This window comes from Desmodus rotundus, chromosome 7 (genome assembly GCF_022682495.2).
Source record: "Desmodus rotundus isolate HL8 chromosome 7, HLdesRot8A.1, whole genome shotgun sequence".
Classification (NCBI taxonomy): domain Eukaryota; kingdom Metazoa; phylum Chordata; class Mammalia; order Chiroptera; family Phyllostomidae; genus Desmodus; species Desmodus rotundus.
The window spans coordinates 127,679,318-127,705,930 of NC_071393.1; the positions used below are offsets into that span (position 1 = coordinate 127,679,318).

General features: G+C 56.7%; 1 protein-coding gene and 1 long non-coding RNA gene across 4 annotated transcripts in view; one reads left to right on the top strand and one right to left on the bottom strand.

Annotated features, from left to right (window-relative positions):
• Positions 1 to 1,130: 1,130 nt before the first annotated feature.
• TTC7B (tetratricopeptide repeat domain 7B) overlaps positions 1,131 to 26,613 on the bottom strand; it is a 215,390-nt gene continuing 189,907 nt past the window's right edge. For all 3 annotated transcript variants that reach the window (XM_053928133.2, XM_053928134.2, XM_053928135.2), the window contains one exon: positions 1,131 to 2,091. In XM_053928133.2, coding sequence (XP_053784108.1) covers positions 1,870 to 2,091 — 222 coding nt within the window. In that variant the 3' untranslated portion in view covers positions 1,131 to 1,869. The remainder of the gene's footprint in view (positions 2,092 to 26,613) is intronic.
• On the top strand, positions 19,730 to 21,250 carry LOC139441051 (uncharacterized). Its single transcript, XR_011651453.1, has 2 exons — positions 19,730 to 21,063; positions 21,156 to 21,250. It is a non-coding gene; the product is annotated as an uncharacterized lncRNA (long non-coding RNA).

The following is a 26,613-nucleotide window of genomic DNA, read 5'->3' on the forward strand; positions in this document are numbered from 1 at the left end:
AGTGGTCCTCTTGCAGCTTGGCTCTGAGGCCACACACGGTGGTCCTGTGGGGTGGTGTTCCCCTCCCGGCACCTCTTCACTCCTTCAGCTGCCTGCTGACTCATGTCTCAGCCCGGAAGGCAGGATGGGCAGGCCTGAGGCCCAGAGAGGGACAGTGACTCAGTGAGGGTCGCCCCTGGGTAGGTGCAGACTGGAAAAGGGCCTCTCAGGGTATCGCCTTGAGGAGGGGCCTCGGCCTGGCCCCCAAAAGCCTTCCGGAGGAGGTCTTTGCCTGAGATATTTACAGGATGTCCTTTTCCTGGTCCCATCTGGCTGAGCGTGGGCGGGGCAGTAGGAAATGAAGTGACCGTGAGTGTGGGAGGAGAGGAAGGCTGGCGGAAGGAATGGGAGCTCGAGGGTCAGCCCCGTGAGGACCGGCCTGTCTGCTTCTGTGTGGGGACGGTGGGGGTACACGTGGGGTCCCCCCAGCTCAGCGCAGCCTGCCCACTGCTGACTTCCCCAGCCAGGCCCCAAGCAAGGTCTCAGGGGCTTTTGCCCAGGTGTGTGCTACTTTCAGACATGGACAGGGAGAGGAACCAGAGAGGGGCAGGGACCGAGGAAGAGGGACAGAGAGTGGTAAGAGCTGCCTGGCCACTGAGCGGCTACCTTGCACAAGGCCTGAGAGCACTGCTCCCAACTCTCCAACGTGGTTGGCACCTCTGAACTGGACAACGGCCACCTTGCCAGCCATGAGAGAAGAGCCAGGGGGAGTCCTGGGGACACAAGGAAAGAGAGAGCTGAGTAGTGAGAAGATGCCCTGGGGGTGCTGGGGGAGGCGGGAGGTATGGAAGACGGAGACAATGGGTGTGGGGTGGCCTTCAGCTGAGCCTCACTATCCATCCTGGCCAGTACTGGCTATGCTGTGGGGAGCTGGGGAAGGGCCACCGGGCTGGGGCCAAGGCCGGGGGGTTGGAGGGAAGGCTGGTGAATGCCGGATGTCAACTGGCCAGGCCTGAGTCACATGCTCCAGTCCCAGATAACTGGGGGGAGTTGGGAAAGGCGACTTCCCATGCTAGAATCAGACAGCTCCCTGCCCTGGGAACTGAGCTCTGTCAGGTCTGGGGGCTTTTACTAACGACGCTGGCCATCGGTCCATTTAAAAATCATTTTATTATTAACATCATCTTCCCATTTAGCCAAGTGTCTGTCATGTATAAGGAATGTCGGTAAATATTCCATTTGAAGCTTCTTTGTACATATTTCCATTGATAAATAAACTCTGAATTCACATAAAAAAGTTAAACTTAAATAACTCATATTTCCTTCTCTTGTAACAGGCATATATTGGTAAAATATAAATATTCTTGGACTCAGGCTTTGTTCTAAGTGAGGATGGTAATTGATCACATGGTACAATTATCGACAACAAAACCAAGAAACTGTCGGCTGGTGTCCTGGCTTGGACTAGCACTGAGGTGGGAAAAAGGAGATTCACATCTGGTTTCCGGGCCACGGGTGGGGCAGGCGTGGTGAGGAGGAGAGAGCTGCTTCCTTTACAGCTCGGATAAAAATAATCTGTTCTGCCACTGAATTTTAACTTGGAATATATTCTTCTACATTTGCTGATTAATTCCATAATCATCATGTTACTTAAAACTCAGATGTCAACTAACAGAATGTGGCACGTAATCCACTTTGAACAATGTCAGTAGATTCAGAACTGAGTGCTAGGCCGGAGGGGACAACCGAAACGCAGGTGGGGGGCGCGGTGATCGGGGGCTTGTTTGGTTAGTTCACGGTGGTCCATTGTGCGTTCTCCCAGGGCCTCGGTGTGGCAGACCCGTCCCCTCGGGGCACCGCAGGCAGGGGGGCTGGCTGGCGGGCGCCTGCTCAGAGCACTCGGGGGATGATGGTGAAGGGCACAGCGGGGCTGCTGGCCTCCAGCTCCAAGGCCGTCAGGAAGCACTCCGTGGCTGCTGTGTCATTGCCCTGAGCTTGCAGGACCTCGCCCAGCCCGTTCCAGACCTCATGGGCCGTGGAGTTCACCTGCACTGCATCGCGAAGAATCTTCTCCGCTAGACTGTAGCGGCCCAGCTGATGTAGGATCAGGGCCTGTAGGTGTCAGACAGACAGACAGACAGACAGACAGTCAGAAAGTGTCTATAGCTCTGGGCTCCCGTCTGTTCCTGAGTTTCAGCAAGTGCCTTGGAGGTAGCATGGAGCTCCTTCAGACTGGGCACATAGTAAGTTCAGGTTTTTCCTGCACTCAGGGGCAAGAGTCAGAGTAGTCACTTGAACCAAATGAAGTTGCTGACAGTCGGCCATTTTTGAACGATAAATACGGCACCTTCACACAGTTCGCCTGAAAACTGAGCACCTGGGAGTGACCCCGTCAGAGCGGCACGCTCTGTGGGCTGGCCCTGTGCACCAGCTAACACCTGCCCGCACAGAAGGGCCTCATCTTTTTTTTTTTTTTAACCTAAAGGAATGCCATTTGTGGCATTGTTATCATAACAATGAGAACAGAATTATGAAAACTTAGCTCACAGTCCCCCATTCTAACAAAGCTCCTAATCTCGCTGACCCCTGCTCACCCCAGGCTGGGCCCGGGCACAGCTGTCACTTTTTGGTTTTAAGCACAGTGTATGTGCCGGTCCCCAAATGTTTTATCATAACCGTGTTTCCAAGCTGCAAATGCCCACGGCTGGTGCGTTGTGCTTGTCCACGCACTGGGTGCAACCCTGACTCAGGCTCTCCCTGACGGGGGCGGCGTTTAGGTTGTGTTTGGTCTCTTCGCTATTGTAAATTCCCGAGATGAACATCTTTCCAGATAGTTCATCTTCATTTTTTAAAAAATAATTATTTGTTCTTAGGGTGAGGGAGAGAAACATTGATTCATGAGGGAAACGCTGACCGGTTGCCTCTTACACACGGGCCAACCAGGGGGTCAGGCCTCAACCCGGGCATGTGCCCTGACCAGGAATCGAACCTTTCACTTTGCAGAATGAGGCCCAACTTACCGAGCGACAACACGGTATCTTCACTCTGTTAGATGAGCAATTTCAAATCTTTTTATAGCTCTGGAAATCTTTGGTTAAACGGAACCCTACTGAGAACACTCATATTTTCTGGGTAGAAACAGACAAAAACTGCTGGGGGGGGGGTAGGACAACGGGAGGGGCCGAGAGCCCGCTGCGGGCTCTCACAGAGGCCCTGGATGGGGTGCAGTGGGACCAGCTTGACAACCATTTAGAGATTCTTCTTTTAGGGCCAGTTTCCTCAAATTGGCATTGTTGGATCAGGGCATGTGACTTTTTTGAGGGTTCTCCAAATAATTTGCAAATTGTACCCTCTAAGGGTTATGTCACTTTTTGGGTCATTAACGGAGTTTCAGTGGTGGGGGTCCCTGGCCCCTCCCCTCACTATCATTGTTCCTTATTTTCGCTGATTTTGCAAGTGCAGAAAGCCCCTCCTTATTGAGCCCTGCGTTTCTTCAATAACAATGGATGTGAACTGCTTCCTGTGGCTTTGTTTATAAGCCTTTCAGAAGACTGGTATTCATCTGCTATCATAATCGTCTGGTCTGTTTGTGTTTGAGATTTTTTTCTTTGAACAAACATTTTTAGTTTTTTAAATTGGATTCATTGATCTTTGGCTATCTATCTCTCTAATCTATCTTCAAAGTCTAGAAAGTTACCTTTCAAAGAACTGACACACGATCGATTCCGTTCATTGTGATCTTTCTCTACGTAGCTGTCTTCTTTCCCTTGGCTGACAGAGATCGAAGTGCATTTCTTCTACTTTGCTGGGCACAGAACTAGCTACCGTATTTTGCCATGTATAATGTGTACCTTTTTGCCCAAATTTGGGAGGGAAAAATAAGGATGCACATTATACATGGTAGTACTAATTCCATATCTATATAAATGTTTTTAATTCTTTTGTTTATGCATATGTGTTAAAAGTGTAACTCTAGTTTTGTAATTATTTGTTATATAAAATTTCTTGTACCATAATATATTCAAAAATAAATGCTGAAATTCCTTCAAAATATAAAAAAGCAAGTATCTAAATACACATAATAAAAAATTGAATTAAAAATTAAAATGAAAGGTTTTTTTCCTGAAAGTTCGGGCCAAACACGTGGGTGCACATCATACACGGCAAAACCCGGCAGCCCTCCCCTCCACTCACTCTCGTGAGGCTCTGGCTTCGTCACGTGGTGAATTCCCACAGGAGACAGGAGCCTTCTCCAAGAGAGGCCTGACATCTGCACAGTGTTTGGTCTCTTCACCCGGGATGTGGTAAATCTCACCCTGAATCTCCCAATAAAGCCTTGTATTTCCTTTCTGTGGCTCAGATGGCATGGATGAGTCATCCCCAATGTCCTCATGGCTGTACTTCACCAAGGGTCAAGGGCCAGCAGGTGGGCTCTCAGAGCAGAGCCAGCCTGTGCCGGGGCACACACGTGCCTGCTGGGGGCCGGCCTTGGCAGCAGCCACTGGCAGCAGGCCCCACGGGTGCTGAGGGACCAGGTGGGGTCCACTCTGAAGAGCTCTGGCCTCTGAGATGAGCTATGGGAGGAAGGCAGGGCACGGGCAAGGAGGCCCGTGGCCCCGGAGCTGTGTGTAACACTGTTGGTGGTGGTGGTGGTGGGGCTCCTCCACACACCCCAGCTCTAGGTGGGGCAGGTCATTCAGGGAGCCTCCGGGAGGGAGCAGGAAGAGGCGGCCTTGGGCAGACAGAGGCTGCCTTCCCCGGACCAGGGCACGTAGACTGCAAGGTCAGCTCTACTCTCTCCGAGAGGAAAACTGGAAGAAAACATCAGCAGTTCCCTCACCTGGGGAGGGGCAAGGACCAGGTCCTGGGTTAGATCTTCCAGAGTGGAAGGCTCCGAGAGGGTGGCTGTGGCCAGGCAAGGGGGTGGCTCCCTTCCTGAAACTTTAGAGCAAGAGTGGTGGCTGGAAGTCAGTGCTCGCCCTGAGAATTCACCTTGGCTCCTGCGCTCTGCCCGCCACAGACAGTATGGCCTTTGGGCTCTGCAGTGTGGGCCGGCTGGGTCCCGAGGCTGGGCAGGGCCAGTGGTGCCGGGCCCACCAGCAGGGGCCTCCCAGCCCTACCTGTCTGCACACAAGGCCACCACAGAGAACTGCTTCCCCATCTGCATGGGGTCTTCTCCTCACAGCTTCCTCTCTCTGACCCCCCAAGGGGATGAGGTGACCGTGTGCCGAGAATGGGGGCTTCCTGCAGGATGGCCATTTACAGTGACCACAGTAGCAGATGGTTCAGTGGCCATGGCACACCCGGCACTGTTCTAAGTGCCTACTTTTAGTTCATGTGACTCATCTGGGGACCCAAAGCAGCTTCACACGGGCACCTGGGGTAGGAGCCCACAGTGGAGGAGCACCTCTGGTGCGGGGGAGGAACACCCCACACACTAGGTGCCCCTCTCCCATCCCACAGGTGAGTGCGCACTGGGGCTGTGTGCCTCACCCCAGGCACCAAGCTGGCTGCTGCAGCGGGGCTGGAGCCGCACCTTCTACCTCCTGGGGCCCTCCTGAAATCCCCGTGGGAGGAGCCCACATGGTGGGGGTGCTCTTCCCACTCCGGTCCTTTAGAGAAAATCTGAGAGCTAGAAGCCCTCACTTCCCAGCGTGAAGGTCAAGTGGAAAGAATGGGAGGCCACCTTCCCAGGCTGCAATCAACAGGATGTGACGGCTAATGAGTTCCTGCCTCCTTTCTCCAAGGGCAGATGATCATCGTGACAGCCCACTCTAGAACGTCCCAATTCCCCATCGGGGAAGCGAGGGTTGGAGGGGTCTGGGAGGTGGCAGCGACCGCAGCATGGGAAGATTACAAAAGCAGCCCCGCCCTATCCCTGGAAGGCCCAGCTTTCTTGGTGCATCTACAGCACTGAATACACACCACCTTTTCTGTGAAGCAGGGAGAAACACACTGCGTTTGGCACATGGTGATGGGGGACAAGCCAGGTGTTAAGACACAGAGGCCTCTTAGGTTACTTGGCTGCAGGTAGAGACTATAATTTAGGTCAGGCACTACACTGGGCCCTTATTCTCGGCTCATTTCACATGGTTGCCACTTTCGATTTAAGGAGACAAGGTTCAGAAAGGCTAAGTGTCTTGCCCGAGGTCACAGGCCCAAGGAGTGTGGAGCTGCAGGCCAGCCCAGGTCTGCCTGAGGCCGAAGTCCCTGTTCTCCCCACTGGGTCTCCCTGCCAGCTCACTGCTGCCTGCCACTTTAAGAGACAAGCCCGGGGCCCCTCAGGCACTAACCCAGTTACTTCTGAGCGACAGCAGATGGGCACCTGCCCTGCTGTGCCTTCCCTTTCATCTCTCCGACCACGGACTGTGTCCCCCTTCTCCAGAGCACAGCTTTTCTCTGGCTCAGGTCTGCTTTCTGGGAGCGTCCCATAGATTCACACCAGGACCAGGAGGGCTCCTTGCCTCCCTTCGGTACCCACAGGCTGGCTATGATATTGTGGCCTGGGATGGCCACAGGTGCTGAAGGGCTGGGGGGTCCTGCTAGCCAGCAAGCGGGCCCAGGAGACGTGCAAACCCAGGAGAAGCAGGGCCTCGGCCCTGCAGGACCCTGGCATCAGCCCTCTGAGCTGCCACGACCTGCCCTGCAGGTGTGGCGATGAGGACACCGGTCCTTTTGCTGGGAGTTTTGTTGAGAAAGGGGCAGGCCACTGGACCTGGGTGCAGCTTACCACAGGGTATATGGCAAGGGGAGGAGTCTACCCGCCCCCAACAGCTTGCGGAGAACAAGCCAAAGGGCTAACCTAACCCATGACCCTCAGCGTTGGGCAGCTAAGAGTCTTTGTGGTTCTCTAGATTCTAGGGTTCTTGTGGGCCTGGAAATTTCCAGCCCATACCTGAACTTACATGCCGCTCAGGGGAACAGGCTGCCATTTCTAGATGACCTTGAAGCGTCCTGAGCAATCTGTTTAGTGGAAATAATTCTGAAAGCTGGAGCTGCTCAAGGAGACAGCCCAGACTTGCCAGGGCTGCCAGATCCGGCTAGGCAAGGGAGTGAAAAATCGGTCTCTTCCCCGTGCCCCAGTGAGCCAAGAGCAGCTCAGACATCCATCACATAGCGAGCGTAACCAGAACAGGCTCTGGCCGGGGTCTGGGCCATGTCAGTCGCCCGCGTTGCTGGCAGGTTGGCCAGATGTGGACTGAGACCAAGACGTGCGGGCCGCCAGGACTGACTCGCCACCCAAGCACCTCTGTTGTGTGAGAGGCCTTCCCTGGCTTTGATAGGCTGTTAGGTACTGGAACCCTCACGTCCTTGCCTATTCTACAGGCCCTGCTTCCTCTCCTCTCCAGAGATCAAAGGCGCAGCTCCCGAGGCTGGCACGGAACTAACTATTCTCACCAGCAGCTGGATGCAGCCTTCAGTCTGGTTGGTCTGACAGCCCAGGGAGACATGCAAAATGCAGCCCCCAGCCCCCTCCTGCCTCCCCAACCGTAGGCATCCCAGCCTTGGCCCCCCACTGGAGGGCTATCTGACCTAGCCCATCTGCCCAGAGCCCTGATCATCCCCAATCACCCGAGGGCCCAGGTGACACAGGCCCCTTTGGCAGCGCTACCCGGAGGCACACGGCTCTGTACCCAGCCCTTCAGGCTGGTAGGAGACAGAGGTTTCGACATGTGTCGCATTTCATGACCACAATCACCTGCCCTCCCCCCATATCACAATCCCCAGACCGACTGAGTGACTGTCCAGATCTCAGCCACGTGTCAAGGACGCAGAAGAGGGCAAGAAGCAGGCCTGCTCTCAAAGTTTGGGGCGTAGTAAAAACCCTAATGACCAAGCAATTGCAAGGTGCCAGGCACTGGGCTATGCCACTGGCAAGCAGGAGCTCCCCCTTGCTCCTCTCTAAGGCCTAAGACATCCCTGCAGGTGTAAGTGACAGAGCTGAGACATGAGCTCGAGCAACTGCGCTCTTAACACAAGGCCTTCCTTTCTTCCCTTGGAGAGAACATGGGAATGAGCTTCTGCCTCTCCCAACCCTGGTGTTTCCAGAGCCATGGAGCAGGAGGAGCCAGTCAGGGCTGGCCTGCCAGGAGGGGGAGTCCCTGAGGAGGTAGCTTCTTAGTCCCTCTGTTCAGACACACATGAAGACAGCCTCCCAAGCTTAGCTTGTCATTATTATAATCAGGTGTTTTGTACATTACCATCTTGGTGCTGCATTTAACTGGAAATAAGAGGTTAAATTCAAATGACCGTTATTTCAAATGAGACAAAATGGACTTGGCTAGTTTAAGGGCAATTAGCACCTTCCCCATTCGTTTCTTTTCCTGTGAGCGTGTGATAATTGATGCCCCAGGACTAAGCACGCTGCTACACGCCAAGGGCAGCTGTGCTGGAGCCCTGTGCGGGCCGTTGTGCCCCGGGCGTCCTGCTGCGGCCCTGGCTCTGGGGAACACACCGAGCCCTGGCTCAGGCCAGCAGTGGGGCCACGGGACAAAAGCCCCTGTGGGAGGCTTCAGGTGTCCCCGTGGTGCTCTGCCCAAGTGCCAAGCCAGCCCTTCTGGGCTCAAGGGCATGTCACAGACCACTGCTTGTCCCTCTGGGGCACAGGGAGATAACATCCGTGGAAGAAAGCATCCTTTCCAAAGCCAAGTCACCACTAGAAAGAAATCACACAGCTCAGCTCTGGTCCTTCTCTCTGTGGCTGTTGCTTGTTCCCAGGCACAAGGGTCCAGAAATCAAATATTCCACAGGAAGATGCAGATGAACTGCTCCCTTGTGCTTTCCTCGCTGGGCCTGGCCGCTACTGCAGGCCCCCCTCCGTGTGGGCCCCCCTCCGCGTGGGCCCTGCTCTTGCCTTGGCTTCTGGCTCTGCAGAGGCTGTGGGGCCTCAACAAGGCCCAGGTAGGGACTGGAGCACTTAAAGACCTTTCTGTCCCACCCTGGGGTAGAAGCTACTCCACCACACCACTGTGGGGATGGCAGTAGGGTCCCAGGCAGAACTGCCAGGATACAAATTAACCTGCAGGATAAATGCACGGGCCTACCAGGCCCCATTAATCTTCAGTGCGTGAGGGATTATAACCGACACATCACATGCTTTACTGATTAAAAAGTGCTTTCACACCTGTGCTGCGGGTAGGCACCACATTCATCCAGGGGGCTCCTCTCCAGCTCTGCTCCCCCATGAGGCTTTGCTTCGAGTGCCTGGAGAGTCGGGGCGGGAGAGCTGTGCTCCTCTCCACACCGCCAGACCTGATGCCACGTGGGTGGGCAGTCACCAGGCAGCAGCCCCACGGGAGAACGGCTCTGTTCCCACAGGAGCCCAGTGTGTTGCCATGGCTGCCCCTCGGGCTCTTTGCTCACACACCACCGGTCCGACTCAGCTCCCAAGCACACTCCAGAACCCACCTACTGACTCTCTGGTCTGACACTCTTTCACACACAAGGAAACCCAGGGCCAGAGAGGAACAGAGCCCTGCGGAAGGCAGAATGAGGCTGGCCCCTGAAGGTGTTGGGAGGAGAGGCGCTGGCATGAGGCAAGGGCCCCGACTTTCAGGCCCCGAGCACAGTGTTCAACCCCAGCGGCTCTCTGCTTATCCTGCCAGGGCCTATGGGCATGGTTGAGGGAGAGCTTTCTGGAAGACCACCAGGCCCCCTAGAGTGGCTTCCAGAACCCAAGAGGGAACAGGGACCCCACAGAACTCCTGCCCCCTTCCAGAGGCTGGAGATTGGTTGGCTGGCCTGGCAGTCTGCATTGGCTGAAACATAAGCACCCAATGAGAACCACCAGCACAGTGCAGCCGTTTCCGTCCAGGCATTTGCGTTTCCTTCCCGAGGATGCAATGATCAGAGAGAAGCAGGCTGGCAGAGGTAGTGTTCTCAGAAACAGCTTTCTTTTCAATCAGAACATTAATAGACTGCAAACCAGCACCACTCAGAGAAGACCACAGGAGACTTGGCTTTGAAAGGATTTCCTTGGAGCAGCTACGGGACCGCGAAGCTCAGGGCAGCCCCGCCTCCCCTGCCCGCCGTTATCCCGGGCAAGCACCAGGGGTACTGGCAGTCTGAGCAGGAGTGGTTTGTGGGCGCAGCTGAGGGGCAGCCCTGAGCCCTGCCCTGCTTTGCAGCGATGCCTTGAAAGGAGCTGGAGACCCACGCAGATGGCAGGGGGCAGTGCCCAGCTTCTCCACCTGGACGCCCGCAGCTCAGGGAGGCCTGGTCCACACTGGACGCTGCTTTGTGTCTCACTCTGTTTGTTTTGAGTACTTAGAAATTGCACAGGCTTGCCAGGGGCCGAGTGTGGGTGCCCCTGCCAACCACACCCGCCATGGAGGGCCTGACTCACCAGGCCTGGAGCTCCGAGGGAGCCAGGGCCAAGGTGTCCTGGCTGAGGCGGAGGGTGTCCGCAGCCCCGCACATCTGCAGTTCAGCCTCTTCCATTAGGTCAGTCAAGAGTGAGTCAAGGTCGTCCTGGAGAAAGGCCCCTGGGAGTCGGTGCGACTCCATTTTCCCCTCAGCAGGCCAGAAGTTTTGGGTAGGGATTGGTGTGGGGCTGCTCTTCTCATTTTGGCTGTTTTACTCAATTTGACAGTTTCCCCAAAGGCCCAGCTAGCCATTCCTGACTGCCTTGCCCCCTCTAAGCCACTGCACAGTAGGGTGTCCTGGTAGGCATGCTGTGGCTCTCTCTCCAGCAACATGTGGCTGCCACAGCCATCACCTGCTAGTTGCCAAGTCCCATCCACCATGCCCCTGGCCCTGGGGCGTGGGGAGAGGGGGACAGAACATTGACCTTCAGAGCAACAAAGGGCTGCTGGCATCCTGTTCTGGGGATCTGGACCAAAGAGTGTGAGGGGGTACAGGAGAGGAGGGAAAATACCGCTAAGCAGCTCCTGGAGACAGGCCAGGCACTAGGAATGCTACATCGGGGAGCAGCTCCTTCTGACCAAGGCCAGCCCAGAAGGAGAAGGGCTCCCGAGGGGCAAGCAGAGCCAGCCCCAACGGCAGCCGCCATGATGGGGCTGGAGACACTATAGGGAAACCTCCCGGCCTCCCTGCGGCCTCTGTCCTCCACGCCTCCCACTCTCCCCACTCACCTGTCAGAACTAAGCACAGGGCGGCTCCTCCCTCACTCCTCTGCTGGGTTACTAAACCAAACACCCCAGGGTCTTCAGGCAAACGTGGGGGTGTGGTACCCCAGGGCCTGTGGCCCAAGCACCCAGAGCAGGAACAGTGTCGGGGGCAGAGGGTCGGGCAGTAGGCAAGCCTGGGGCAGGGAGGGGCAGGAGCCTGGGCACTGAAGAACTCGGTCTTCTTGGAGGCAAGCTGTGAACTGGTGCTGAGGATTCCAGAGGGAGGGGGGGAAAGACCCCTGGCCCCTCCCTTCCCTCCTCCCGCCCAGGGGTGGCCTGCACCTCTGCTCACTCAGGGCGTCTGATGGCTGCAGGAGGCTGTGCTCTCACGGGGCCCCCTTTCCAGGTCAGCTGCTTTATTTGAAGAAATGTGCCTTCTGGGGACCAGACCTTTCCAGCATTGAACTCAACTCAGAAGGAAATAAAGCTCAGTGTTTCAAAAACCTCTTATTTTTCTCAGCCAGCAGCCCACTAGCTCCGGAAGCAGAAATCTTGGGGCTTAGGAGGGGGGCTTGGGACTCTGCTCTGTGACACACAAGCCTCTGCTGCCATCCCCGACAGCAGCCTCCTGCTCTTGCTTGTACCCTCCAGTGACGGGGAGCTCCCTGGGCAGAGTGAACAGTTGATTAAAAGCGTGGAGCCCACCCTGACTGGTGTGGCTCAGTGGGGTGGACATCACTCTGTGGACCGCTAGTTCGATTCCCGGTCCGGGGACACGCCTGGATTGAGGGTCAGGTCCCCAGTTGGGGGCGGGCGAGAGGCAACTGATAGTTGTTTCTCTTCTCTCGCACATCAATGGCTCTCTCCCTCTCTTTTTCCCTCCCTTCCCTCTTTCTAAAAATAAATAAATATAAATCTTTTAAAAAATGTGGAGCCCTAATTTGCCCTTTTATCTAATTCCCACTCTTTGACGTTCGCTGAGTCTTCTGGAGTCATGAAGAAAAGGCCCCTCCTTTTTTTACCTGACAGCCCTTCAGGCTCAGAAGCTTCCAGAACAGCCCCGTGCACCTCTCCTCTCACTCCAGGGCTTCAGAGAAACTGCAAGTGCAGAGCTCCTACCTCCTCCCCCACCTCACCGAGTCCTGCTGCTTAACAGGGTTTGCGGGAGACCTCACTGGGGTCCGGATGAAGGGGCAGCAAGCCCAGGAAAATGTGAGTATGGCTTTTCCTTTTCCTTTTTTTTTTTTTTAAAATGCATCTGACTTGCAGAATCTTTAAAGCTGCTTTCTTCCAGGGTGGTTTGGAATGTTCTAGAGGATCTTATTCTGCAATTAGCAGAGCAACGGGCTGCCAGGCAATAAACACCAGCAACGAGGATGGGGCCCGTCTGGCTTCGCACGCAACTCGCACGGACCCAGGCCCCTGGGCCCCAGGGCTCCTCTGGCCTAATTTCTTTGAAACAGCTGCTTCAGCATCGGGGTCGAAATACACACAGGCTGTGCTGGCTTTTGGAAAACGGTCGCTGGGGATCAGGAGAACGTTTCAGGGGGACCACAGTCAGCCTGCCAGCAGCTTCTCAGGACCGATGCCCCACAACCTGTGCCCTCTCTGCAGCAGCGCCCACAGTGCGGTCAGGGGCGGCAGAGGAGGACACAGGAGCATTCCTAGATGGGCCAGCCTTCTTGTTTTACAGGCTGGAAACGGGGCGCCTGAGCAGGAAGACACTCTGCCAAGATCACAGGGCGAGCTGAGGCCAGCACCCGGGTCCCAGGCTCCCGGCTCGGGGCCCCTTCACTCTGCTACAACCACAGCTATGTCTGTTCTTTCCTTCCTTCCACAAACTTTCGCAGAGTACCTGTGCACATTCCGGCGCTCGCTGAGCGCCGAGCCGGGTGCGGGTGTGCAGTGTGGCACAGGCTGTCACTGCGGCCACATTCCCTGCCCTCTCGGGCCTGGATGGGTTGGTCTGCTGTGGTTCCTGCCCCAGGTCGACCCAGTGACTTGGGCAGGGCTGTGTTTCATGTGGGGAGGCCCAGGGTCTGGAGCCGAGCCAGGCCTTGGAAGCAGGCTAAGGAGGACATTCCAAAAGAGATAACAAGATGCTCCCACCCCACCTCTCTTTTTAAACAAATGAGGAGGCTGAAGGTCAGAGTCGGGGTGACAAGCTCACGGCCACGTAGCTACAGAGGAGGAGCTGCCACCCCAAATCGGAGCCGTCACCTCTGCCTCTAGAGCTCCCTGTGGGCAGACGTGTGGCTCTGTGTATCTACCTCTTCCTGGGAGAGACGCCGCTCCTGGCTTTTCCTTGAATGGGGTGGGGCAGGCTCCTCAGGCAGCCGCATGTGGGAGGGCAAGGACCTGGCTCAGAACCCAGGGGTCCTGGGGACCAGCTCAGGGCTCTCTGCTCCATGTCAGGACACCAGGGTCTCTGGAAAGGGTGTTGGGTATTTAGGGGCCTCAGAGATGATTCCAAGAGGGCTTCACTGGTGAGCTGGCTCTGGACCCCACAGCTCACGCTGGGCTGCTGAGGGGGCAAAAATGCTCCTGGGGGAGAAGTCCTGGGGACAGGACTCCTCTGTCCAGCTCCATGTGGTGACTGCCACACCCCAGGGGCGCCAGACTGTGGGCTCTCCAGACCTGGGTGACCACAGGAGGACCTGGCTGAGGAGGGGCTGGTGTGAAGAAGGCCCGCTTACCCAGCACCCTCTGATGTGGGCCAGGAGGGGAACACAAACGGCAGTCCCTCAGCAGTCTGAACGCAGCTGCACACAGCGGGGTGGGACGGGCAGCCAGCACCCCCCACCCCATCCCCCACCCCCTGGCACCATTCCACCTACTGTGCTCCCCCTGGAAGACGAGGTCATTTAGGCAACTGGCCAAACTCCAAGGCAGAGACGGGGCACCCTTGGCAGTCTCCCCGCCCAGCTCCAACCCACCTGCCTAGAACCCGAGTCCTTTCACTCTCCCTCAGAATTGATGGTGTGGAGATCGGGCTTATCAGGGAAGAGCGGGAGGACTGTCGCTAACAACGGAAGGATGGCCTCACCTCAGCACAGATGGGCCTGAGCGCCTCTCTGACCTCACCACTGGAAGACCAAGGAGGTGCCTGCTTTCCCCTGAAAAGCAGAGTGAGGGCGTAGGGAGCTGCTCCCTCTTTCCATCCCCATTTCCTGCCCCGTCCCCGGCCTCAGCCCTGGCAGTTGAATCACTTTTACCCACGTCCCAGTGCCTGGGTTTCCTATGATGCTGCAGGCAGCATCCTGGGAGCCAGGCCCACGGGCTGATGGGATATCCTGTGCCTGGGGTCGGATGAGATCCCTGCAGCCTGCAGCCCGGGGCGAGGCATTCAGGGATTGGAGAACACACCCAGAAACACCCGGAGTGAGCTCCTCCTGAGCGCTGCATGGTGCGTGGCCTAACTGAAACAATGGAAACACCAGCCGACCCAGGCAACACCAAGGGACATGAGTGAGAACGAATCTCAGGGCAGCCCCTGTGCAGCTCAGACTGGGTGGGAGGCCCTGGAGAGGGGCAAAGGGGGGACAGGAGGAAGCCTCAGGGTCCCAGAAAGATGCAGGGAGGGTGGGCATCCTTTCTCTGAAGCCTGAGACTGTTCTTGGTAACATTCCCGAGGAATCTGCAGCGTCCCCTCCCCCAGTTTGCCATTTAAATTGCGAGCTTTGTTACTGCAGTGAGTATTAGCTCAGAGGCCCAGCACGAACAGGAATTTTAGCTACCAGCTCTCAGCAGAGAGAAAGCCGCAGTGTGGCCCTGGTGCCGTGGGACCTGCCACACCCGGCCCGCGTTTCCTGCGGGTGCTAACACTTTCCATGGGTAACGGAAGAGACTCCTGTTGATTATTTGTACTTCTCCCTAGGTGACTTATTTATTTATTTTTATCCACCTTCCCCAACAACAAGTCCGGCAGAGACAACAACATGGGCGGCCTGGAAGTCAGTGCTCCCCACGGCCAAGCTACCCACTCAGTGGAAAGTTTGGTGCCAATCCCCCTTGGGAGCCGAGGCCCAGCCTCCCAGCCTCCCACCCCCCGGGGAGGCTGCCCTGAGACTGTGTGCAGAGACTGCGGGCGCTCCACCCCAGGCCCGTGGAGCCCAGCTGGAGGGGTGCGGGCCTCTGGGAAGCTGTGAGTGAATGGGGCCTTGTGCAGGCTCGGCTGCCCCTTGCGACCCTGGGACCTGGCTTTCACAGGCAGGAGCAGAGTCCCAGGTGGCCACCTAGCTCCTCCGGGGCTGGCGGGGACATGCTTGGTGGTGGGGGCAGTGGAGGTTCTCCGTGGTCAGAAAGACCATTCACTTGTGACCACTGCCGAGCTGAGCTGTGGGGCTTCCTGGGAGAAGCCAAGAGTGGGAGGGTCCTAGAGACCTTGACCCCCTCCTGTGGTCCAAGGCTGGATCCCTTCACATGATCCTGACAGATTCTCATCAGGCCTCTGTGTCAACCTGTCCTCAGACGGGGCATAGGGGTGGGTGGTACAGTACTTGGGCCTGACCATCTGTCGCCAGCCACTGAAAGCAGAGCCTGCCCCAGGATTTCCGGTGGAAAGACCCGGCCTTCGGGTGGGGCAGGCCTGGCAGGGAGAGCTCATGGCCTCCCAGGCCTGCCCCGTGACCCATCACCGACTGTCCACCTTGGAACCTTCTCTCTCAGCCTCACTTTCTCAACCTAGAAAAGGAAGGGGTGGACTGCCAGCAAGGCGTCTGGGTCCCATCCCCGAAGGCCACCTGGGGCACAGGCTCCGTCTGGGTTTCCTGGAGAACGTGGCTCCACGAGCAGCCGCCGGGATAACAGAGACAGAGTGCTCCTGGTCCCTGCTGGGGACGGTCCCTACTGGGGCTGCCCACCTGAGGCCTGCCTGGGGGTGCTTGGTGCCTGCCAAAGCTGGGGAGGGGCCATCCTCTCGACCCACCGGACACAAAGGCCAGTGATTCACTACCTGCCACTGGGAATGCGGTCATTTTGGCGAGTTACTTTCTCCTCCCTGCTGGGGTCTGGCACCAACTATTTTTCCATTTTAAACAGGAACAGATAGAAACAGTAAGATACTTTGTGATGAAGAGAGAATGGGAATTGGTAAGCCTTGGAAAATTTTCCCCACAAATAACAAGAGGACTCACAGCATGGAATCTAGGCAGGAAGGTGGGTGGGGGCTCGTGGGACAGGACCCTGTTCCATGAGACTGCCCGTTACTCACACCCATGGCGCCGCACTGCGCACAGCGCAGGGAAGCTGTGGGTTAGTGAGGAAAAGGAAAACGGGCCGTTTGCTCAGAAATGGGGACTTTCACTCCTGGGCTTTTGTCATAAACTTTCTCCCCAGGCCTGCTGCCCCGCCCCGTGCCCCCTCCACCTTGTCCCAGGGCTGGGGCAGCTGCCACTGGGAACCACGTGGACGCTGCGGAAATGGAACAGAGACTGAGCCTGGCACTTTCTTTTCCTGCACAGTTGAGCCACTTGCATTCTTGACCACTGCAACATGGAGCAAATCAACGTCAAGATCAAAGCCACTTCCCCACCTGTGCCCATCAGCGCCAATGGGAAGAGTGCAGGGATGTGCCCCTCCTCTGAGCAGAAATGCCGGGGCTGAGCTGGTGGGCACCTGCTGCCTGCCATTCAATGGGCCATGGCTAACACAGAGCAGGAAGCCTGCTCCAGGCCAAGTGCCCGTGTAGGAAGCTCCGAAATGGATCCCTGAGGGGCTGCAGCAGCCACTTGGAGGGAGACAGAGGAAACTGGAAGAGTAAATCAAAGCCACTATGAACACTGCTCCTGAGGTCAGGCTCACATGACTCTCACACAGTGTGGACTTAGGAAAGGGGACGCTGAACCCATCACTGGGGTCCACAGAGGGTGGCAGCCAGCGGTGCCCTGTGTGGGGGCTCTCCCTGCCCCAGGAGCTGAGGACATCGGGTCTCAGCTTCCTGGGACCCACTTGGGCACCACCCTCTCTCCGATTGGGATGCTTTGCTGAGAAGTGAGCCCTTTCCTTCTCCCAAACAATGGGGAAGGGCAGGGCCATGGGGGAGACCCGATGTCCACCCCACGTGGCCTCTGGGAAGCCTCACACTGCACACGTGACTCTCACAGCCACCTGCAGTGGGAGAGTGAAAGGCACAGAGCTGGCAGCTGCCAGGTTGAGCTCATGTACTGGGCGGGGGCTCAGAACTGCCCTCCACCCTCACAACAGCCCTGTGGTAACGGTCCAAGGTCATGCCAGTCGACAATGGAGGGCAGAGCTAGAATTTAAACGTGGGTCTTTTCTGTTGCAAAATGTGTCCCAAACATACGCCCCTCTGTGCCACCTGCCTGGGCAATCCGAGTCTCGTTCTTTCTCCCCAAGGCCTCCTCCATTCAGCTCTTCTGTGTCTCCCTAGAGCGGCAAGGTGAGCTCCGATGCACCTGTGCCACGAGCACCCTGCACCCCAGAAGTCCCGAGTCAGGGACACTTGTGTTCTTCTCTATGTCCCCTGCACCCCCACCCCCACCCCACTAAACCATGTGGATCTGTGAGTCCACTGGTGTGCTGGCAAACTAGCTCTCTGAAAAAAATAAAAAAGCCCCGATGTGTAGTGTTTGCCAATTTCCATGGTGTAAATACTGCACCATGGCTGATTTCGAGCTGCCCACGGTGTCACCGCAGGCGGATCTGGGGAGGGATGAGCTGAGGGGTCTTGCAGACCTAGTCAGCACTGCCTGCACCTGTCTTTGCGGCTGGGCCGCAGGAGGCCCCAGCACAGTGGTGCCCACAGGTCACGCAGGCGGTGCCGGTGCCAAAGGACACTGGCCTGGTGGCCAAAGCACACTGCTGTCTTAGGGCGGAGGGGGGTCCACACAAAAACACTGTTTTCAGGGTTGAGGACAGAGAAAGGGAGAAAAGAGATGTATCTTCTTTTGTCATCTGGCAATTCGACCCAGGGACACGTTAAGGTACCACTGAAACACCCTCAGGACACTCTGACATTGGGACGATGGCACTGGGGGCTTTGTCTCCCCCCATTCAGTCTCCAAAAGATCACTGAGCGGCACAGCCTGCTGAGCCTGGTTTCCCCACAGTCAGTTTTCTCGGAAACTGGTAAATTGCGCATGCCCCTTGTCCTACTCTCGGGCGGGTGTGGGTGTCTTGGGGCAGCCGAAGGGGACTGCTGCCAGTGAGAAAGATAAGATTGTAGCCAGTTTTGCTTAATCTTTCCCAAGGCAGAAACAGGCTCGTCACCTTGGGGCAAGATGCAAGGCAGCAGGTAAAGAACTTAACAGCTTGTGGGAGTTCTAATTAGAGAGCCAATTATAACTCAATTGACCTGCCTGGCTCTGAAAGGCCTGGAAAGACCACATGTTGTCTTAGGAAGAAGCAGATTTTGCTTCTCGTTTGTTCTGGGAGTCCCCCACAGGGACCTTTGGTTCCAGCCCCACACATCTGTCTGGATGCCGCTGCCCTTCACGGAGGCTGAGAGAAGCCGCAGGGACGCACTGCCTGCAGGGGGAGGCTGTTTCCTGGAGTGAAGGAGGCACACTTTCCTCCTGTCTTTATGGAGAAAGACGCAGGCAGCATCAGGTCCCGTAGGCTGCCCTGTGGGGAGTGGGCCCGCTGTTTCTGCTTCATTTGAAAGGACACCAGCCAGCATTTCAATTACAGATTTAACCAAGACTGACCTCTTGGCAAGGCCAGACCCCAAGGGGGGGTGTGTGCGCTCCTGCAAGGTTCCCAGGCCCAAATCCCAGCTCAGTGGGACCAGCTGGGTGGTTGCGGAAATGCCGTGTAAACTGCCAGCACCTACGTTTCCTCCTTAGTAAATTTCTCTCCTGCTCCTCAGATGTTGGCACTCCTTGGGTTCCACCCTAGGCCCTCTCTCTCTTCCTCTCTGTGGCCTCCCACACCTTCAGCCACCACCTGCAGGCCTCTGCCCCCCACCCACGGCTCCAGTCCCAGACACAGTCCGACCTCCAGATCCCCAGCCACACGCGGAGGGCAGCTCTTCCTGAACGGACCCAGGCCGCCCCATCTCAACATGGGGAGGCGGACCTAGACTCGCATCCTCCTCCCCGTGTCTCCTCGTTGCTGGTGAAGACACCTCATCCTTCCAGGCACCAGAACCAGGTGTCTGAGAGAAAGCCTAGAACCTTCCAACTCCAGTCCTGAGCACCCAGTCCTGAGTCTGCCTTCTCAGCATCCCCTGTCCTGGCCTGTGTGCTATTAGCTGAGTCTTCGTGTCGCTCAGCTTCCACCAAGTAGACCCCCCATGGCCTCTGGAACAATCTCTCCAAATGCAAACCTGATCACGTGACTATTTCTTTCCAACATTATTGTGCAAAATTTCAAACCTGAAGACAAGTAGAAAGGCTAATATAATCAACATCACCAACATTTAATAACTGCTAACGTTTTTCATATTTGCTTTATCTATTTGGGGGCAAGGGTTGGTATTTTAAAGTAAATTATAGGCATTGTAAAATTGCACCCCTAATACTTCAACAGGAATCTCTAAGAAAACAAGGATGTTTTCTTATCCAACGGCTCAACCACATCAAACCTACCAAAAGCAATGGCGCCTCCTGACCACCTACTACCTGGCCCACGTTCAGACTTCCCCAGCTGTCCCACACTTGTCTTCAACAGCTGGTTTTCAAACGCCACCTGTGCGCCACCTGTGGAAGAGTCTGCGTCTCCACCCAGCTGCTGAACCTGGCCCCCGGTCACGTGTTCTGCGGAGCCTTTTCTGTCTCCCCCCCCTGAGGACAGATCGCCCATGCCCTGCATATTTGCCTATGAGTCCCTGTGACATCTCTCATGCAGACTCACACACACGTATGTCTCTCCTTTTCGACTCTCAGGACTCGGGGAGGCAGGGAGGCAGCATGCTCGCGCTCTCAGGGTCTAGCCCAGCAGCCGGCACTGAGCTGGGCCCCACGCCTCTTGCACACATCATCTCACTGGGTCCGCACCACAACGGCTAAGAGGCTGCGTGCTGAGAAAAAGCTGGAACACTGCCTGGCTCGGAGCAGGTGCTCACACCCTCGATCCTTTTCTGCTTCCCAAGCCTTCGGGTGACCAGCCAGTTGATGTTCCGAGAGGCTGGAAAAGCAGCAATACCTACACAGGTATTTCCAGAGGCAGGTGTTCCGTGAACACCCACCAGAGGAGGAAAGGCCGGGGGCGGACAGGGCCTGGAGGAGGGGACAGGACTCCTGCACCCCGCAGAGGACCTGGTGGGACGTGAAAGAGGTGGAGTGACCATGTCAGGGGTGGTTGGGGGAGGAGTCCGCTTCCAGGCACTGTGCTCTGGAGCTCCGGGAACCGTGACAGAGGAACCACCTGCCAAGGGGCTCTCACAGGGCCTTCCTGAAGCTCTCCGAGATGTGGCACATCTGTGATGCTGGGGCCCAGGCCGGACAGCTAGCGGTGGGGCACTCAGACTGTGGTCTGTTCTCTCTTGCTGAGGCCCCGGGGAAGCACGAGAGGGGCAAGGCTCCCTCTGGACCCTGGGCTCCGCTGCTCTCACTCGATGCCCCCACGTGGCCCTCTGCACACCTGCACCTTCCTCTTTAGGGAGCAGCATGCATGTTCTTGCCAACCCCTTCCCGGACACGCTTGGGGGGGTCTCTGAGGACAGGGCTCCAGAGCAGGCTTCTGTGGCTCTGTGTAGGGGGAAGGGCTGGCCTTGGCTCTAAGTCACAACCTTCCTGGAATCTGAGGGTTTGAGACTTGGTGATTCCGGGTACATTTGTCATTGGAACATTTGTCATTCCTTCCTAAGCAAGCCTTCACCCCACCCGCTTAGTAACAGGAGGGGTGCCAAAGGCCTACCTGGAAACTGCTGCACCCAGCTGGGCTCAGAATCAGGGCTGAAGCTGGAGATCCAGGAATGTCTGGGGCTCAGGCAGCTGTGAGAAGGGACGCTACATGGCAGGGAGGGAGAGACACTTCCAAGCAAGGTAAGATGCTGGAGGAGAAACCAAGACTCTACTCCACTTGGGAGCGAAGGAGAAAGGAGGCAAGCTCGGTAAGTGCTGGTGGACTTCAAGACACAGAGTGGGAGCCCTCCAATCCCTTTGATCCCGAAAGACAGTGGGAAAGTCCACGGCTCCCCTCCAGGGCCTGGGCGGAGCTCTCTGGGACCAGGGTCTGCCGTGGAGCCCGAGAACTGATCGGCGAGCACATGGAGCAGACGACTTGACCCTAGCTGGCAGCGGTGACTGCGGCAAGGCAGGAAGGCAGTGGAAGCGAAATGTCAAATCAGATGCACTGGAATGATGGGGCAGAATTTCTAAGAATAAATGGTTTGCATAGAGTATGTCAGATTTCAAATAATTCTAGACCATAATTACTAATGAGACACTGAACTGCACTGCCTGTAATTAGTCATCTAAGACTCTGAAACAGAAAACAGAAACAAACATAGCATTAACTTTTTCCTTAAGGTGCAGCAAAGGAACACCTAGCAACGTGGCTTGCATTTCGCCACCTGCACGGGGCTGTGTTGCTTCTGGGTCTGGGATTTCAGTCCTCAGGGAAGCGGGGGTGGCCTGATGCCACAGCTCCCTGGCCAGGGCTGAGACAACGCTGCAGGGGTGGGAGGAATCCAAAGACCAAGCAAAAAAATGTCTGCAGAGACTGTCCTTGCACCAAAGGACACTGCTTCGGGGGAGGGGCTGGCACGAACCCGGGCCATGGCCACCGGGGGTCATGTGGATGCACAGCAGCTGCTCCCCAGTCCCCGGTGATGCGCCTTTTGCTGCAAGGCAGACAGATACACGTGCCCAACAACCAGAGGGTGTTGTAAGGTAAAAATATACACAGTTCCAAAAGGATGTGAGGGTAGAGCTTGCCTCCTAGAAAACCTTTCATTTACCTGGTTCTTCTCCCAATGATTTCCAACACCTCCTCTTACTCAGACGACCTCTCCCCTGGGGCCTCTGACCCAGCTTTGGCGGGCTCATTCTTGGCTTGTTCCTGCTCCTGCTGTCCTTTCCGCCCCAAAGAGGCTGCAGGAACTGTGGAAACCCAGTTAGAGCCCTGCGGCTCCCTGTCCCTCCCCAGGGGAGTGCCCCTCCCTTGAAGCTGGCTGTGAAAGCCCAGACGTCTTGGTACTTGGGAACCAGGAAAGCTGTCTTCCTCTGGGTTCGGGGCTGGAGTGGGGGGGCGAGAGGAGAGGCTCCCTGAGTCGGGGCCAAGATCAGAAGACCACGCACGCCCTGGAGGGGGCTCACAAGCTATGGGGGGAACAGTGTAAGAAGGCCAAGCACGTGTTCAGAGTCACCACCAAAGGACAAGGGAGTGTCCTTGCGGAGATGTGACTGGGGCAGGGGTGGGGGGGGGGGTGGGGGGGTGGGGACCGCGGTGACTGACCCAAACGCCACTGCGCGCATTCGCCGACCCGAGGGAGTGGGGTTTCAGTGTCTGGTTTGTTTTCTTTTTCACCAGGAAGTGATGTTTAACGATAGTTGTTTGGCACATAGGGGTGGGAGGACCAGGCTGTGCGAGGCTAGGGGTGACGAGCGCCCTCCTTTCCTGGCACTCCCAAGGCCTGAGGCTGTCCCTTCTTGGCTCGTCTGTAACCGCAGGACACTGGCGGGAGGTTCTGGTCTAAAGGGACAGTGACAGGTGGGAGAGCGTAGAGCCCCAGGAATGGACTGCTGCCTGCAGGCGCACGGCCCCACCCCCAGGCACAGGCCACGCCAGCCTGTCTGCCCAGTGCTCCGGCCGCCCAGGGGTGGCCAGTCGACCCCTGGCCTCTGCCTCTGGGTCAGGCCTTGAGGCCTGCTACCAGCTCAGAGAGTGAGTTCCTCGGGGGAGGGGGAAGAGAGCAAGCACGGGATCCGACCCAGGAAGGGGCTGTTCTTTACAGCTGACCATGGTGGTTTCGGGCCTGGAATGCATCTCTTGGGCGTGGTCAGTGTGGGTCGGTGTCTGAAGGGCGGTCCTACCCGACCAGGCCCCTGGCCCCATGGGTCGGTGCCACCCTTGCCGGAGCCTCTCTTGGGGTCACGCTGCCCACATGGACAGACAGCGAGCAGTCTGGGGACACCGGCGGGCCTGGTGAGACCACAGCAGGCTCCAGCAGGGTCTCCCGGACACCGTTCTGGAGCAGTCGCCGGTCTCAGGATGGTAACCGTGACACTCCCCAAATGGGGCACAGGACCGGACAAGGAAGAATGTGCTTGGGGACAACAGAACAGACTGTCTAAACTGGACGGGGGGTCCCTGTCCCCACCCTGGGCCCCCGAGCAGAGGGCTGTCCCCCACCTCCTGCCATGTTTACCTCCTGGGACAGGCGCTGCGGGTCAGCCTGGGGCCCTGGCCGTGCCAAGCACGCCTGATGGGAGCCTGACTGGCAGGCCCACACGTCCTCTCTGAGACCTGGCCTGCAATACCCTGAGACCCCATTGCCCTGGAAGGTTCTCTTACTAAGTTCTGCCCTGGCCTCCCGGGAAACCACGTGGCTGCCCCCTCCAGCACCACCTGATGCCACCTCCTGCACTCACAGCTAGAAGGGACCGGGCCAAGGCCAAGCCAACAAGGACCCAGAGGCTGGCTCACAAAGAAACAGTTACCCTGGCTGTTCAAAACCTGCACGTTCCACTGGTGCCTGATCAAAATCTCTTCCAGGGAAACAGCACCCAGTGCTTGGGGGGCTTCATTGGTAAAAAAGGAATAAAAACATCTGTCAAGTTCAAGTTCCCTTGTAGTTGTTGCTCTCCATCTCTCCCTCCCCTACTCCACTTTGCCCACCTGCCACCTGTGATCCACACAGACCGCCGCGCTGTCTCAGGCACGGCCCCCTGCCCACGGAGCAGACAGACAGACGGCGGACTGGACAGCTCCATGCTGGTGTGACAAGTGCTTCAGCAGAGGGCAGTCAAAGCGGAGGGAGGGAGGGAAGCACCCGGGCTGGGCTCCATGACAGACTCTGCCCTTCCGGCCACCTGGGCTGGGGGCCCACCCTCGGTCTGGGGTCTGGCAGGCTGGCCTCCCCTCTGAGCCCAGGATGCTTTCAGTGTCTGCCTGACAAGTCATGCCGGCGGGGGCCGCCACCGATTCTTTCCACCTCAACAACCTGGGCTCCAGGCTCCACAGAAACTGTTGGAAAGCCATACTTACAAGCAAAAGTCCTACGTTTTTGCCCAACCAAATGCCATGAATGATGCATCCTTATTTTGGCTCCTCTAATTGCTCAAATTTGGCCATGCTCGATCAGAAGGAAAGCCACACCCACAGTGAGCTCATCTGTAAAGGAGATGTCTCGTTCACTGTCCAAAAGTTACAGATGGGCTTCCGCCACAGGTGCGACCTAAATTACAGGGGGTGACAGCAGGGTTCAGCAGGACTGGGGAGAGGATGGCAGTGGTATTCACAGCGGGGCTTTGCGGAGGGCTCTGCAGCCCGTACTCACTCATTTATCCTGAACGACAGCGCCACTGGGAGGGCGCGGTTATTACCCCCATTTCACAGCTGAGCAAGTGGAAACTCAGGACGATCCAGGACCTCGTCTCCAGCCACTCGGTCAGTGAGTGACAAGGCTGGGGCTCAGACCCAGGCAGGCCGGCTCCTGTGCCACGCCCTTAACCTCTGTGCTGTCTGTCCTGTCACTCCAGCCAACACTCCTCAAGGACTCTACTGCCCCCCAGCCTCAGCGTCTTCCCGTCCGGGGCTAGTCCTAGCTGGCCATGGGGCCTGGGACTAGCTGCCAAGAGCAGTTTTCCCGTCAGTAAAAGAGAAATTCTCCATTGCACCTCACATCGTGAGGACAAACACATCGGATAAGGATGTGGGAGGTTTCAGATTTCTTTGTAGACGTCAAAATTACGTTCATGCCAAGAATTAATCATTCTTACAAGGGCCTCCAGCTACCAAAGGAGCTAAGACGCAGTGGGCACCATTAAAAGGAGGCAGAGAGGTGAAACGAAGAAAGGCCCAGGCATCCAGCGGAACACGTTGCTGGGCCACGGGCCCCGCGGGTCTGAGCATCACAGCGAGCACGACGGCAGAGAGATCAGGGCCTGTCCACTTAACAAGGCGCACCGTCGGCAAGCACGCGGATGCACGGGAAGGGTGGACATCTAAACAGTTCGCAAGTCTTTCTTCAAAGAAAAGAGTTGTTCTTAATTTTGAAAGCATTTTTGCATCCGGAAAGGAAATAGAATGTAATTAATAGATGAAAGAGCCTTCTCAGTAGACTATGGTCAAGTTGTGTTTCCTGCCAATCATTGTTCCCATGCTCTTCGAGAAAACTGACACTTTGGATGAAAGAGATCCACTTCTGGAGATCAGCATTTGAAAGGGGAAGGGTATCGCCGTTCTATTTCATTAGCTTCATTGTACCTGGGTCTTACCCAGAGTAGCCGAAGGGATCAAAGGCCCCCTCTCCAAGACCGGTTTTTCCAAGGGGAAGCTGTGCAACCTTGCCATGCCTGTGCCCTGGGCTGCCTCCGGCCCCGGCTCCCCCTAACTAGACTGACGGATAATCAGACAGACACACAGATACTAGTCTCAGGCTATGTCTGTCCTCCGACAAAGGCACAAATCGGAAAACACGCTCTTAACTAATAAAATGAGACACAAGCAATGTTGCCCAAATCTCATTAAAAAGATGGACACGTTAAAAGATGGGAGAGAGAAAACCCCCGAAGTTCCGGAGTTCGCCGTGCAAGCTGTCTTGGGCAAGCCTGGCCCACCTCTCCCTCAGCTCGAACCCTCCCTGCCCGGCCTCTGGCCCATCACACACAGTGGGATGAGTCTTTTCGCACAGGAAACGGTGTGTAAGCCCGAAGCGGTCTGAAGGAAGCTCAGCCTTCTCAGGGCAATGTCGTCGGTGAGCTTGTTGTGATGAATCAACAGGGCCCAACAGCAGGGTCAAAGGTTAGAGGTGTCGGGACCACCTAAAATGCAGCAACAATCCCTAGGACATGTTCCCTGCACCACGCGAGTCCCCCCAAGTCCCCATCAGTGCTGCGTGCGGCAGGCAGCTCGTTAATAAAATGCACTTTTCAAGCAGCTTTGGCACTCTCTCCGGCAGCCTTTGCCGCTGATGCATGACGCCCTTGGAGCAGCGCCGCCAAAGTGTTCACGCTGGACGTCAGGCTTCTAATGTTTCGGAAAACCCGAGATGGGGAGAAAAGCCTCAAGGACAGCCTGCGCGCGAGGCCTTTAGCTGGAGCTGCGCTGACTGAACTCAGGGGCTCTCCTGTCTTACCGCCCGCCGCCAGAACACACGCCAGCAGGTTTGGACCCACTGCGCTCCAAACAGAAAGCTCCCTCTGTGACTCGATTGGCCCCTGAGGGTAACCTCAACACTGAGCACCCTCACTGTGGGCTCCCTTCTGCAGCCCACATCCTGTGGCCCCCCTGACTCCCCCTCCCCAAGCTGGGGCAGGCAGGCCTCAGCCACACTCCTTGGGCGGGTTGCCTACCCCATCGCCTAACCCATTGCCTCCAATGTCCCTCCTCCTGACCATCGTCCCCTTTCTTCAGGGAGCTCCACCAACGGGTGGGACTCACTATCTCCCCAGTCTTCGAGTCACCCACTTGTGCACGATGTGGCTGTCTTCCCTTT